Below are 14,690 nucleotides of genomic sequence, written 5' to 3'. Positions count from 1 at the left end.
TAAGTATAATATTATTGTAAGTGGATAACAAAATGTGAAGTTGGAGCGTATATGTATTCTCAATTGATTAAAAAATTTATAAATTACAACTGGAGTAACCCATTGGCACTTGATTACATAAAATCTCCATGCTGCACCTTTATTTCTCTGTTTTCACTAACAATATTGATGACAAAAGCAACCAATATTTGCAATAAAAGGCCTCATCTACTTCACATCCTCGATCGCTTTTCTTCAGTTCCTAAACATTCTCTTTCATTCATTTTCTGCAACTTCTCTGTTGTTCTTGGGGCAAAAATGGAACCTTCAAGTAACAAAGACAGTGATGATACAAAGAAGAAACAAGTAAAGGAGGAGCATCACAAAGTTCCATTGTCGAAGTTATTTTCATTTGCCGACTTTCACGACTATGTTCTTATGGCTTTGGGTTCCATCGGTGCATGCGTGCATGGTGCATCTGTTACGGTTTTCTTCATCTTCTTCGGGAAACTGATTAACGTCGTCGGAATGGCTTATCTCTTCCCAGAACAAGCTTCTCACAAAGTTGCCAAGGTACATAAACAAAACTTGTTTACGTTTTGGTTAATCAATCATTTTAAGCAAATTTGTTACCATCCTCCTGTTTGAGCAGTACTCATTGGATTTCGTGTATCTCAGCGTGGCTATTTTATTCTCCTCATGGATAGGTTAGTGAAAAATGTCTCTCCTTCACGTAAAAAACATAGTTATTTATATATTGATGATGTCTGTATATGTATATGTATATGTATATGTATATGTATATGTATATGTATATGTATATGTATATGTATATGTATATGTATATGTATATGTATATGTATATGTATATGTATATGTATATGTATATGTATATGTATATGTATATGTATGTATATGTATATGTATATGTATGTGTATATGTATATGTATGTATATGTATGTATATGTATATGTATATGTATATGTATATGTATATGTATATGTATATGTATATGTATATGTATATGTATATGTATATGTATAGAGGTGGCTTGCTGGATGCATACTGGAGAGCGACAGGCAGCGAAAATGAGGATGGCATATCTGAAGAGTATGCTGAATCAAGATATAAGTTTATTCGACACTGAAGCTTCAACGGGAGCAGTCATTTCTGCAATCACAAGTGATATTATTGTCGTCCAGGATGCTCTTTCCGAGAAGGTAATTCATTTTCAGCCCTTCTGTTCTTCTTTAGTTTTGTTTCTCGGTCTCATGAAAACGGTGAAGATGAGAATATAATCCCAAGAGAAGTACTGTGACCTGAGTTAATAGTAGCAAGTTAAACGAAAGAGAAACTAGTTTTAAAATTTGCATTCATGCTAGCATTTATTACTAGTCGGCTGGTTGCTCGGTGTAATTTTTTCTGGGTTTTTAAGCAATGCCCCCACCTGCTTCACACTCCATGAAGCTGATCTGGGTCGTCTGATCACCTGCTTCACAGTTCCAAGCTCTAAAACAAGAGTTGACAGAGAAAAATATGAAATTAAAGGCTGTTGAGGATAAGTTTGAGTTGAGAAGCAGTATGGCCTTAAATATAGCCTGTCTGATCATTTTCATCTCGGTTGGATTGAAATTAGATCTGATCATTCATAAATGCTGTTTGACTATTTATTGCTTTTTGTCATTTTTCTTTAATCGAACAATGGGACATTTTGGATGCTGATCTGAAAATGTTTATGGATAAATCTGAAACGTGGGGAATGATGTCAGGTGGGGAATTTCATGCACTACATAAGCAGGTTTATAGCGGGTTTCAGCATTGGTTTTACCATAGTTTGGCAAATCAGTTTGGTTACACTGTCAATTGTCCCTCTGATTGCCGTCGCCGGTGGCTTTTATGCTTATGTAGCCACTGGTCTTATTGCTAGAGTTCAAAACTCGTACGTCAAGGCCGGTGAAATTGCGGAAGAGGTCGGTTTTTTTCTTCAATCTCCCATGCATTAACGTGAAAATTGATCAAAACAAATAATATGACATGACTTTTCAGGTGATCGGGAATGTTCGAACAGTCCAAGCATTTGCAGGAGAAGAAAGGGCAGTGAAATCGTACAAAGAAGCATTGATGAACACTTACAAATATGGTAGAAAAGCTGGCTTAATCAAGGGACTAGGAATGGGTTCTATGCACTGTGTGCTTTTCGTTTCCTGGGCTTTGCTCGTTTGGTTCACCAGTATAGTGGTTCATAAGAACATTGCAAATGGTGGGGATTCTTTCACTACCATGCTCAATGTTGTCATCTCCGGCATGTAAGTTCTTTTCTCCGGTGAAATCTCAATATATGGAAGTGCTGAAAACTTATTGTAATCCCTTGGTTTTGTTGTGTTGCAGGTCATTAGGACTGGCAGCACCAGACATCTCGGCATTTATCCGAGCAAGGGTGGCTGCGTATCCCATATTTGAGATGATAGAGAGGAATACCATAAGCAAAACCGGCCACAAACTAGGCAAAGTAGAGGGTCACATTGAATTCAAGGACGTGTTGTTCAGTTACCCGTCTCGCCCGGATCTCGTAATCTTCAATAGGTTCAACCTCAACATACCTGCTGGCAAGATTGTAGCTCTCGTGGGAGGGAGTGGCTCTGGCAAGAGCACAGTCATATCATTGATTGAGAGATTTTATGAGCCCCTTGCAGGGGAAATTTTGTTGGATAGGAATAATGTTAGGGACCTTGATCTCAAATGGCTTAGACAACAAATCGGTTTGGTTAATCAGGAGCCAGCTCTTTTCGCAACAACAATCAGGGAGAATATTCTTTACGGAAAAGATGATGCTACACTTGAAGAGATAATGCGTGCCGCAAAACTCTCAGAGGCCATTACGTTTATTAATAATCTCCCTGATAGATTTGAGACTCAGGTACTCCAACATGAGTTTCGTTGGAAGACCCTTGAGTGGTCATCAAGTTGGTAAAGCATTTTTGTCTTGCATTGTAAGTACTAAGAGATCACTTTGGAGGTGCAGGTTGGTGAGAGAGGAATACAACTATCAGGTGGACAGAAGCAAAGGGTTGCGATATCTCGGGCAATAGTGAAGAATCCATCTATTCTTCTACTTGATGAAGCAACAAGTGCACTTGATGCAGAATCTGAGAAGAGTGTCCAGGAGGCACTTGACCGTGTGATGGTGGGACGAACCACAGTCGTGGTGGCTCATCGACTTTCTACTATTAGGAATGCAGATGTGATAGCTGTTGTTCAAAGTGGGAAGATTGTAGAAACTGGCAGCCATGATGAGCTCATTTCAACTCCTAACAGTGCCTATTCGTCACTCGTTCAGCTTCAAGAGACGGCATCACTGCAACAGTACCCCTCACAAAATCATCCAATGAGTATGCCACTCAGGTACATTAACAATGAAGTTAATATTCATTTCTAAATATGGGGTTAATTTATCTAGTTTTATGCCAAAAGTTAGTCATAAAGGACTTAATTTGCATCAGGCATTCTAGCTTTTTTTCTGTATGCTATTCATTAATCAGAACTTTGTTTGCTTTTGCCCCTTCAACTTCTTTATAGCTTGAGTTATTCACGAGAATTATCCCGAACAAGGACAAGCTTTGGCACAAGTTTTCGTTCTGATAAGGACTCCTTACTAAGCCGTGTAGGTGTTGAAGCAATAGATACAGGGAAGCCTGTTTCACCAGGAAGACTGTATTCTATGATAGGGCCTGACTGGTATTATGGCGTCTTTGGCACCGTTGCTGCACTAATCGCTGGAGCTCAGATGCCTCTCTTTGCCCTTGGGGTTTCTCAGGCTCTTGTATCCTATTACATGGACTGGGAAACGACGTGTCGTGAAGTCAAGAGGATTTCCATCCTATTTTGCTGTGCTGCAGTGATAACCGTCATCATTCATGCTGCTGAGCACCTATGTTTCGGTATCATGGGAGAGCGCCTCACTCTTCGTGTGCGTGAAGTGATGTTTTCTGGTAATAAGTGATCCAATCCTAGCACTCCTTTTTCTAGCCACCTGTAAAAGTCATATGTTCTGTACTTAATTTTACTTTTGCAGCCATTTTGAAGAACGAAATCGGATGGTTTGACGACCTAAACAACTCAAGTTCCATGCTTGCATCACGTCTAGAGAGCGATGCAACGTTTTTAAAAGCTGTAGTTGTCGACAGGTCATCGGTTCTCATTCAGAATTTAGGTTTGATCGTTGCTGCCTTTATCATTGCATTCATCTTAAACTGGAGAATCACACTTGTTATATTGGCCACTTTCCCATTAATCATAAGTGGTCACATTAGCGAGGTTCGCACCTTTCCCATTATTTAATTTACACTTGTTATCTTGGCCACTTTCTAGTGATATTCTTCCTATTATTCAGAAACTATTCATGCAAGGTTATGGAGTTAACTTAAGCAAAGCATATCTAAAAGCAAACATGCTTGCCGGCGAGGCTGTCAGCAATATTCGAACTGTTGCCGCATTTTCTGCTGAGGAGAAGATCATTGATCTTTACGCCCATGAGCTGGTAGAGCCCTCAAAGCGTTCGTTTAACCGTGGTCAAATTGCTGGGATATTCTATGGAATTTCCCAGTTCTTCATCTTCTCATCTTATGGCCTTGCATTATGGTATGACGGTTGAGCTTCATAATAGTTCATTAATGAGAAATGAGCATTGTAGTAACTAGTGCATTGCGGTTAATTTGTGCAGGTATGGTTCTGTGTTGATGGGGAAGGAGCTAGCTAGCTTTAAATCTGTGATGAAATCATTTATGGTTTTGATTATAACGGCACTAGCCATGGGAGCAACTTTAGCATTGATTCCGGATCTTCTAAAAGGGAACCAAATGGTAGCATCTGTGTTTGAGATCATGGACCGGAAGACGCAGGTCGCTGGGGATACTGGAGAAGAACTCACAAATGTGGAAGGTACAGTTGAGCTAAGGGGCGTCCAGTTTAGTTATCCATCGAGGCCAGATGCAATCATTTTCAACGACTTTAATCTAAAGGTGCGTTCAGGCAACAGTATGGCCCTTGTGGGGCAAAGCGGATCTGGTAAAAGTTCGGTTCTTGCTCTTATACTTCGATTCTATGATCCAACAGCTGGGAAAGTGATGATTGATGGTGAGTTTTTCTCCAGAAAATCTTTGAAATCCAACTGGTGAAATACTTATTTCAACCAGTCATTCATTTAATCCTTGTCAAATCCTTAACAGGCAGAGACATAAGGAAACTGAAGCTCAAGTCTCTTCGGAAACACATTGGTCTAGTCCAACAAGAACCGGCTCTTTTCGCTGCATCAATTTATGAAAACATCCTTTATGGAAAAGAAGGGGCTTCAGAATCAGAAATAATTGAAGCAGCTAAGCTTGCCAATGCACATGGTTTCATAAGTTCCCTCCCCGTGGGTTACTCGACGAAAGTTGGGGAACGGGGAGTGCAACTATCTGGTGGTCAGAAACAGAGAGTAGCTATTGCTCGTGCTATTCTGAAGAATCCGGAAATCTTGCTACTTGATGAAGCCACCAGTGCTCTAGACGTGGAGTCAGAGCTTGTGGTGCAACAAGCTCTCGACAGATTAATGAGGAATCGAACAACAGTTATGGTGGCACATAGGCTGTCAACTATTAAAAATGCAGACAAAATATCGGTTATACAAGGAGGAAAAATAATAGAGCAAGGGACTCATTCTAGTCTGATAGAAAACAAAGACAGCCCATATTTTAAGTTAATCAACCTTCAGCAGCAACAGCAACTAGAACATTGATGTTACAATGTCTATAAGATAATAACTATACACGAAGAATAAACAAATTACCAAGACAGTTTATGCAAGGTGTTTTATTTAATACTACATATATTTTACATCATTAGAGCCATTATTTTCTAACTCAGATCTTTTATTGAAAACCCAGTTATGCCTAATACTAATCTGGCACCAAATATTGTAGCTGAAATTCAAATGAGAAAATCACATGACAAATTTGACATTGAACATAGGTTAAAACTGTACAATAATTCTGTTGGGTTGGAGCTTTTAATCAAATCATGGTACAAGGTCTTCCTTCTCTGTTCCTACCTAAACCTTTTGCCTTTCTTCTTATGATGGGAACTGCTCACTGGACTGAAGTTGTCCAGCTTGCGTTTTACACCGGTTTGTTCGGGAACACTACCATCTTTGTGTGCTTTTGTATTGGCCTTTCTACTGGTCATGTGTTCTTTTGGCTTCTCCGTTCTCTGAGCTTTAAATTTCGTTTTTACAGGGCCTAGGCTGCCCTTAGAACGGACTTTCTTCTTCTTGCAACCTGATTTGCTAGAACACAAGCCCTGGTATGACAAAGAAGGTTTCGTATTTGATCTGATGTCATTAGTTTGAGGGAGTGCTTGAACCAACAGCAAACTTCTTGGATGGGGTACTACTATCTTCCCCTGGAGATGATTGATTCTTTCTCTTAGATGGGGTGGCATCTGGCCTGGCATGAGAAAGCCTAAGCTCTCTATCCCTAAGCTTCCACGTTCGCCTTTTAACAATCAAATTTGCTGCTTCCTGCTTCCTGCTTCCTGCTTGCTGCTTCCTGCTTCCTGCTTCCACAATGGACAATAGTAACTTGAAAGACAAGAAATCCAAAACTTCTGTCGCTTACACAAATACTACCCAAACTATATTGGATTTCACTAAGTCCTACAACAATACATAGTGAGACTTCCTGGTTCACCTCTAAAGATGCAATCGATAGCAACAAGGAGATCTCCTTACAGGTCGATTGATTAACCTTTTCAAAAGAGCAAAAACAGACCCCATTGAGTGATAGTGGCCTACAATGACACTGCCACTAGGTTGTATGACATAAAATGGTAACGATCAACGAACACTATTATTGAAACCAGAAATTAAATGTTTCACGTTTCAATTGATAAATAAAGGCTTGAAAAATGAAGAAAAAGAGTAGACATACACTTGCTTTGAACAAGACGAAAGCAATACCCTTGCCAACACCAAATTGAGGATCTCTAATAACCTGAACAGCTTCAATGCTAGACTCCAGATTATTAATACCACAAATAACTGATAAATTTCTTCATCCTGCAATGAGTATCAACCTTTTGCTCAGATCATAGTATCATTGGCAGGATTAGGAAACATTAATCTCATACTAGAACCAAGATCGAAATATCAGACAGAAATCTTCACCTTCACATCAAATGGGAGATTACCAACAAAAACAGTCCTCTGGTTATCATAGAGAGGAACATTCTCTGCTTTCAACTTTTTCCTTGGTGGGCATGCCCTATCAACACGAATATGATTTCCTGCAATCTATGTCCATGAAAAAGACAACAGAATCAATATATAGCATCTTCACCCTTAAGCATTACAGTTGTTCAGACCACAATAATAACAAAGAATACCAGGGCCATCTTATTGGCTAAAGATGCCTCGGCAAATTGCTCGGTTTTGAAAACAACGTATGCATGAACACTGCAAAAAAAAGTATATATCATTAGTGATAAACAATATATGTGAGTAAAAAAATAAAAACAAATCAGTCCTCACTCCCCACCTTTGGTTCTGGTTTTTACTTATTGCAGATTTTATTTTGGTTCCTTCTTGAAACTCTATTGTCCCTCATGTTTATGAGATTTGAACGTGTGGTTAAGTATGGTAAGGATTTATACCGCTATGCATGCAGGTTTGGTATTATACTATTTTCGGTTTGCTTGTCATGTCTTGATATTTGTTGTAAAACAGAGAAGATTAGAGAAATATGATTCTATTCAGCTTATTATATAGGCTATTTATACAACTATACAAGCTAATATGAATGGAAAGTAAATCAACTCATTCCTAAGAATTAGCCCGAGATCTTGCTACCATCTATACTAATTTGCAGTCTGTAACTCTCCCTCTCAAGGTAGTGCATAGATGTTAGTCATGCCTAGCTTGTTACATTGAACTCGATTTTCGTTCAGTGCCTTTGTGGTTAAATCAATAAGTTGTTCGGTTGCGGTCGTGTTTTTGGTCTCATTGCGTTTATTGAGATTGCGGACATAATGGGTGCTATTGCGGTCATTGTGGGTATCGTGGCTGTGCAATAACGGTTTCGGATGACACTAAACTCGCTATATAATGGCCGCTATTCCAATGGTGGACCTCTATTTAAATCCCTGGTCCTAACTGTGTGGGATTATCTCTTTTATCTCATTATATTAGGCTGTATTTTTCTTGATTTAATAAGAGAATTTTTCCTTCACCAAAACTCTCAATTGGTGTTAAAAGAAATATGTATAAATTGGCAAAAAAATATGTTATTGATGTTGAAACTTATACATAAACTGTTACCAGCTGGATTCATTGCATTGTACTTCCTCGTATAGGTATTAAAATTGTTGTATACTGAATTCTAGTGACTAGTGATCACAGAAGTTTCTATTTTTGCACTTTCAACAGACAAAATCAATATATGTATATCTAAATTGCAAATTATGAGTCACAAATATGATGAGATTAATATATTGGCCATCTTAATGAAGGTATGTTTTTCACTTATTTCTCAATTTTATGGTTGGAACCAATGAATGTTATTCTAATCTGATTTGGGTTCTCTTTCCATTGATTTATCTTGCATGCAGTGTATATGGTCATTGCTTTAACTAGTGAAAGGGCATTTTGTGACTATTTTTATTTAAATCCACCTATTGTCATACAATCATGTCATTTAGTTTTAGTTCGATGTCTATGTTTAAGTCAATGGTACTATAGGAAAACTATCATTGAATTTGAAGATGCATTAGCAGCTTCCTATAACCCTTGCTACTTTGATTGTTTGAGTGTTGAGGTACTCAGCTTAATCTGTTCAATTTGTGCCATCTAAGTTGATCACAAGTAGTTTGTTCATTAATCTGGAAAAATTTTGTCTTGTTTCTTCTACTTCCTGTCAGCTGTTGCGGTGAATGCCAAGCTTCAATATTGTGTTGGAGCAAAACCATTCTTTGAAGATGCCCACCTATCTGCTGGAAATAAGAAGAAAAGAGTTGGAAATGTTCTGAAGGCATCAAATATGCTTTTCTTTATAGTGGCATATGATCTTGTGCCAACACTAAAAGCAAAATGGGGAATTAAGCTCATCATCAAGAAAACGCTATTGAGTTAAAACTAAAGCATGTATATACTTCTAATGAACTAATTCAAGGCATCATTTAACAATGCATGTTTGGGGTATTAGTCAAATTTTCAAATTTTCTGAAAATAGATCTTGTGGTTTCAGGTATGTTCATCCATTTACCAATATCGAATGCCCTGTTGTCATTGGAGGAGATTACTGTTGGAAAATATCGAGTAATTTCCCTATAACCAGATTAGTGAGAATACGAAATAAAATCGGAAAAATAATACCCGAAATTGATAACAGAGTTCAACCAATTTTTCGTACGTCTTCGGACTGCTGCAGATCTTTTACTAAAGAAAAATTTACAGGTGTTTACAAAACATTCACAACTCACAAGAGAACTCTCTAAACTCTTTAGTATTGGGAGGATGAAATGATTTCAGATAATTTTAAAGCTAAATGGGTTAAGATATTTATAGTTGAAGCTTAAGGACTAATCTTGTAAATACCTAAAGTGCCCATTTTCGGTGCCCCACAATTTGAGCCCCCTAAATTTGACTATCAACGAATCCACTTGCACTTTCGGTGGAAAGCAATTTTCAACAATCTCCCACTTGAAGACTGATTTTAATTTGTCTTCACACCTCGATCAATGCAACAATATTTCTGGTCTTGTTACTCTAGCATGCTAACTGAAGCTGAACACAACTTCATTTTGTCCATAGTCTCCGTCCTATAAACTCACTTGTTATGGAGCGGTTTCTCCGTGGTTGCCTTGTCCCTCAACGTCTTGGCTCCCTTCGACTTTTGTCCACTAGTCTTTGAAGGATTATTCCTCACTTGAACATCCTCGGAAAACCCCTGCTTCGACCCTTCTCTTAAGATGGTCTTTGAAGCCATGTTCTCTACACGAACATGCTCGACAAACTCCTTGAACACAAACAACTCTTCTTGCACTTGGCTTCTACTCGCCTTGGCAGAAATAACCTTATTGAGCCAACTCTCAACGCCTCTTCGATCCTGGGTTCGTCATTTTCTCTAGAAAACTCGATCTTGTGCTCATCCATCACCTTGGATGACTCGGCCCCCTCGGGTAATTTTGCAACAGTTCTGGCATCTTAAGTCTGCGCCCCCTCGTTTGCTCGACTCTTACCCTCGGCTTAGCATCTTTGACACGCGAACTTGTGCCAAGACTACACACATATTCCCTAGACTCACCATCTGGTTCATCATTGAGTGGATTTTCTCTGCCACTCGAGGAACAACATTCCTCATCCTCTGACTTGTCTTCATCACGGAATCTCTTGCCACTACCCTCGGCTTCGACTTTGCTTTGGAAGTCTTGTTCTTCTTGACTCCAAATTCTTTGATGGAATCAGCGGTTGTCAATGCTTTAGACAACTCCTTGACTTCCCTTCGCTCCAACACTCTCTTCGCCCATGGCTTCAATCCGAACATGAAGGTGAAGAATCCATCTTCTTCAGTCAAACTTGGGACTTTGAGCATGAGTTTTCTGAATCGACTCACATACTACTTAAGTGTCCCTTTATGCCTGAGACGCCTCAACTTGGACCACGCCTCTATCCTGGCATACTATGAGCAGACTTGCTCACTTTGCACCCTCGGCTTGACGGTTTTATCTCTTGCTATCGCACCGAGTCCCTTCTTGTGCTCTACTGCTTTGACACCCGTAGTCTCATCACGTTTCCATCCTGGGTTGACTACTTGAGAGCTTGTAGTCTCACCACTCTTGCTCCTTGATTTGGCTACTTTGGAACATGTAGCCTCACCAAGTCTTTCCCCTGTCATGATTGCTTGGATACTCGCAATCTCGGGCTTTCTTTCGGGTTTGGCTGCTTCAACATCAACAGCCTTGCCTCGTCTCGATCCTTGCTTGGCCGTATTGATCCCCTCAATCGGACCAAGTTTTTTCCTAGCTTGTAGCTTTAACACTTGCGACCGTGCCAATTCCCGCTACTTCTCCTTCTTCCATCCTATTCATGATGATTGTAAGGCGACGCTTCTTGGGACATCCTCTAATCAAATGAGGACCATCACAGAAGTAACACTTCAATTTTTCCTTGCTCCCCTTCTTCTTTACACTGGACTTAGCCTTGTCATTCTTTCCCGATAGTTTTCCTTGGCTACAAACAGTCGATGGCTCACCTTGGCCATTCGAAGAGCTTTCTCTACCATCTCCCTGCTGCACCTTTTCCCAGTCTCCCCCACTGTTGCCACTATCCTTGGGCATGAGCTTGGACGACATATTGCTACTTGGCTTGACTCCTGCAAGCTCAGTTAGCTTTCCGGCTACAGTTATGGCCTCTGAAAGTCTCTGGGCATCTCCTTACTCTCCCTCGAGCATCGCCCCTAGTCTAAGTCCTTCCAAGAAGGTCTTGAGTGCACCCCATTTACTCATTGCTCCCTTGCATATGAGCAGCTCCTTCTTGAGCTCATCAACTTCGTTTTTCAAAGCCATCGCTCCCACTCGAATTTGGCTTTTTTTGGATCGTTTCTGACAATTCCCGCGAACCACCGTATATTAGAACTCATCCGTCGACAAATTCGTATCGCCGACTAAATTTTGCTATTCACGAAATTTACTATTTATGTGAATAGTAACCTCGCAGAAAAACCGACAAAATTCACCACCAAAAGCTCTGATGTCAGTTGTTGGGAAATAAACGAGTAATTTTCCTATAACCAGATTAGTGAGAATGCAAAATAAAAGCGGAAAAATAATACCCGAAACTGATAACGGAGTTCAACCAATTTTGCCTACGTCTCCGGACTACTGCAGATCTTTTACTAAAGAGAGAAAGTTTACAGATGTTTACAAAACACTCACAACTCACAAGAGAACTCTCTAAACTCTTTAGTATTGGGAAGAAGAAATGATTTGAGATAATTTTGAAGCTAAATGAGTTAGGATATTTATAGTTGAAGCTTAAGAACTAATCTTGTAAATACCCTAAAGTTTGCAGGGACTAAAATATAATTTCCCCACACACTTTTCAACAATTGCTACCCATTTTCGTGCCCCTCAATTTGAGCCCCTAAATTTGACTATCAACAAATCCACTTGCACTTTCGGTGGAAAGCAATTTTCAATAATTACATTACTACAGAATCAGGAACTGGATTGGTGCATACATCACCTGGTCATGGTAAGGAGGATTATGTGTCTGGTATGAAATATAGACTGCCTATAAATTCTCCTGTAGATGATGATGGAAAGTTCACCGATGAAGCCGGGCAGTTTAATGGGCTTGATGTTATTGGAGATGGTAATGTTGCAGTTGTCAAATACTTGGATGAAAAAATGTCCCTTATAATGGAAGAATCATATGGTATGTTCTTCATTTAAAGGCGATCTTTTTACTACTTCCATTACTGTTATTTTTTCTTCGATAATTTTATGGTCTGTTACTCTTGCCTGCTATTCTTTTGCTGACATATTGTTAAACCTAAAGGGTAGCCATGCCAATAATCAACATCTCTATTCTGTTATGCAGAACATAAATATCTCTATTCTTAACCTTGAGGTCGTAGGATTGAGTCTTACGGAGGGCATTTCATAATTCGGAGGTCTCTTACGGAAGTTGCTCTCAACCTAGTGTTGGGGTAGCCTACTATCTTACCTCCCCTTATCACACATATATATATATATATATATATATGGGAAAAAAGGGACAACCATTTTTATATATATAATATATATATAAAACGAGTCCCCACACCCGTGTCCTCCTGTCAGATCTTTTTGTGTTGTATCCCTTGTCTTGAGCTTAACTCAATTGACAAGTTGGACATCTAGGATTCTAGACATGTACCTGAGTCCGACACCCACACTCGAGTAGTATGAGCAACAACGTTTCGGGTTGGGTGATGCTTAACACTATGTAAAGTGATAAAATATATTTAAGCTCATTGCTAATTTGCTTTCCACATCTTAGATATTGATTTTCTTTCCTCTCATTTTTTCTACTCTATCATGCAATGAATGAAAGAAAATTACTTTTCTTTTCCATCTTTCCTACCACACATACTGATAGAAATAAAAAATTAATATGTTTTTTACCTTTCTCTTTTGTCTCTTTCAATTTTTTAATCTTTCCACCTTACCAAGGGAAGCCTTGATTTTATCTTTTGGCAAATGGTACCATTTATGTTAACAGTTACATTTTATGTAATCATATGTTTTGATAATGACATTTTAGGCTCAAAATAGAATTTCTGCCATGACTTCCGGCCGTTCTGATTGGTGCATATCAAGGCAAAGAACATGGGGTCTTCCCATTCCTGTATTCTATCACGTGACTTCAAAGGAACCTCTTATGGACTATTGATCATATCAAATGTAAGGTGTCCTCTAAGTCTTCTGCCTTCATTTAGGTTTTTCTCATTTGATATCTTTGAAGGAGGATTCATTACTTATGTTTTTGGGTTTCTATTAAAGTTTGGGTTATTTTCCACTTGAGGGCCTACAGTTAGATTTTCTCACTGATAATCTTCAAGGATTCAATAGTGATATTTTGGATTTATATCAAATTTGGGTTATTTTCCACTTTTACGAGGGTCCCTAATTATTGCCCTTGTATGATACTTTTAAACTTCTGTGTAGCTATTAAGGTTTCAAGCCATGATGTTCTGGTCATTTTTTGTGGCAGCCATTATAGCCGGAAAAGGCAGTGATGCATGGTGGTACATGACAGTGGAGGACCTGCTACCTGTGAAATATCGTGATACAGCATCAGAGTATGAGAAGGGGACGGACACAATGGATGTTTGGTTTGACTCAGGTTTGTTTTAGGGGTTGAGCTTTAGTGCTTTGCCGCCTAAGAGAAATAAGTTAGAATGTAGTTTCTTGTTCTTGCTTTAGCATCATCACAAGATTGACATCATCATTTCCACGGTCATAAAATTGTTAAGGTTGTCTTGAGAATTCTCCAGATAACTGTGCATCAAGTTGATTGTTTCTGAAACTAGAAGTGTCTTGGAGTTTTAGCCTTCTGGGTGTTTCCTTATTTTCCTCGCTTAATTTGATTTTTACAACAAGACATGAACTTTCAACACTGCTATCTAAAAGACCCAAATTTAGATTTTCTGGGTTCCTCCCTTTCTTTGATTTCCCAGTCTCTGTTGCTTCTTCGCTTGGACCCAAGGTAGTGATTTCAGCCTTCTCTTTCTCATTTCGCTTCCCATGCTTCAACTCCGGTTCACCCGAATCCAATGAATCGACATTATTAGGGTCATCAAAGGATTCCATGGGTTTTCTTTTGAAAGGATTGCCATCGGAAAAAGGGAAGAAGCAGCGGTATCTGGATCCAAAACGTCACCAAAGAACCACCTTCCGATAAATTTAACTAAGGAAGATAATAATGTGTTGGTTTAAATATTTCAGAATAATTTACATTTAATTCCAGTTACTTACACAAAATAATAATTTTAATTAAATATAATAATAATTTAATCATCTAATATTGTGACATGTCAATCTATAATTGGATTGATTAAATTTATTTGTAATTTGTTTAATTCATTAAATTTATTTTATTCTAATCATAAAATAAGAACACAAATTGAAGAAAACG

At 38.8% G+C, this 14,690-nt stretch overlaps 1 protein-coding gene and 1 pseudogene across 1 annotated transcript; one reads left to right on the top strand and one right to left on the bottom strand.

The window, feature by feature from the left end:
* Positions 1–168: 168 nt before the first annotated feature.
* Positions 169–5,845, top strand: LOC120127505 (ABC transporter B family member 2-like). The gene is made up of 12 exons (XM_039145400.1): positions 169–552; positions 632–686; positions 1,025–1,200; positions 1,750–1,950; positions 2,027–2,286; positions 2,369–2,897; positions 3,003–3,382; positions 3,557–3,969; positions 4,053–4,294; positions 4,371–4,618; positions 4,701–5,113; positions 5,206–5,845. The coding sequence occupies exons 1-12, from the start codon at positions 169–171 to the stop codon at positions 5,754–5,756; spliced, it is 3,852 nt and encodes a 1,283-aa protein (XP_039001331.1). The 3' UTR covers positions 5,757–5,845.
* Positions 5,846–5,939: 94 nt separating this feature from the next.
* Positions 5,940–13,229, bottom strand: LOC120127503 (annotated as a pseudogene).
* Between the last annotated feature and the right edge of the window lie 1,461 nt (positions 13,230–14,690).

This window comes from Hibiscus syriacus, unplaced genomic scaffold, assembly GCF_006381635.1.
Source record: "Hibiscus syriacus cultivar Baekdansim isolate YM2019G1 unplaced genomic scaffold, ASM638163v2 tig00110468_pilon, whole genome shotgun sequence".
In the NCBI taxonomy this organism is placed as follows: Eukaryota; Viridiplantae; Streptophyta; class Magnoliopsida; order Malvales; family Malvaceae; genus Hibiscus; species Hibiscus syriacus.
Note: the sequence above shows the minus strand (reverse complement) of the source record. Positions and strands in the feature narration are given on the sequence as shown.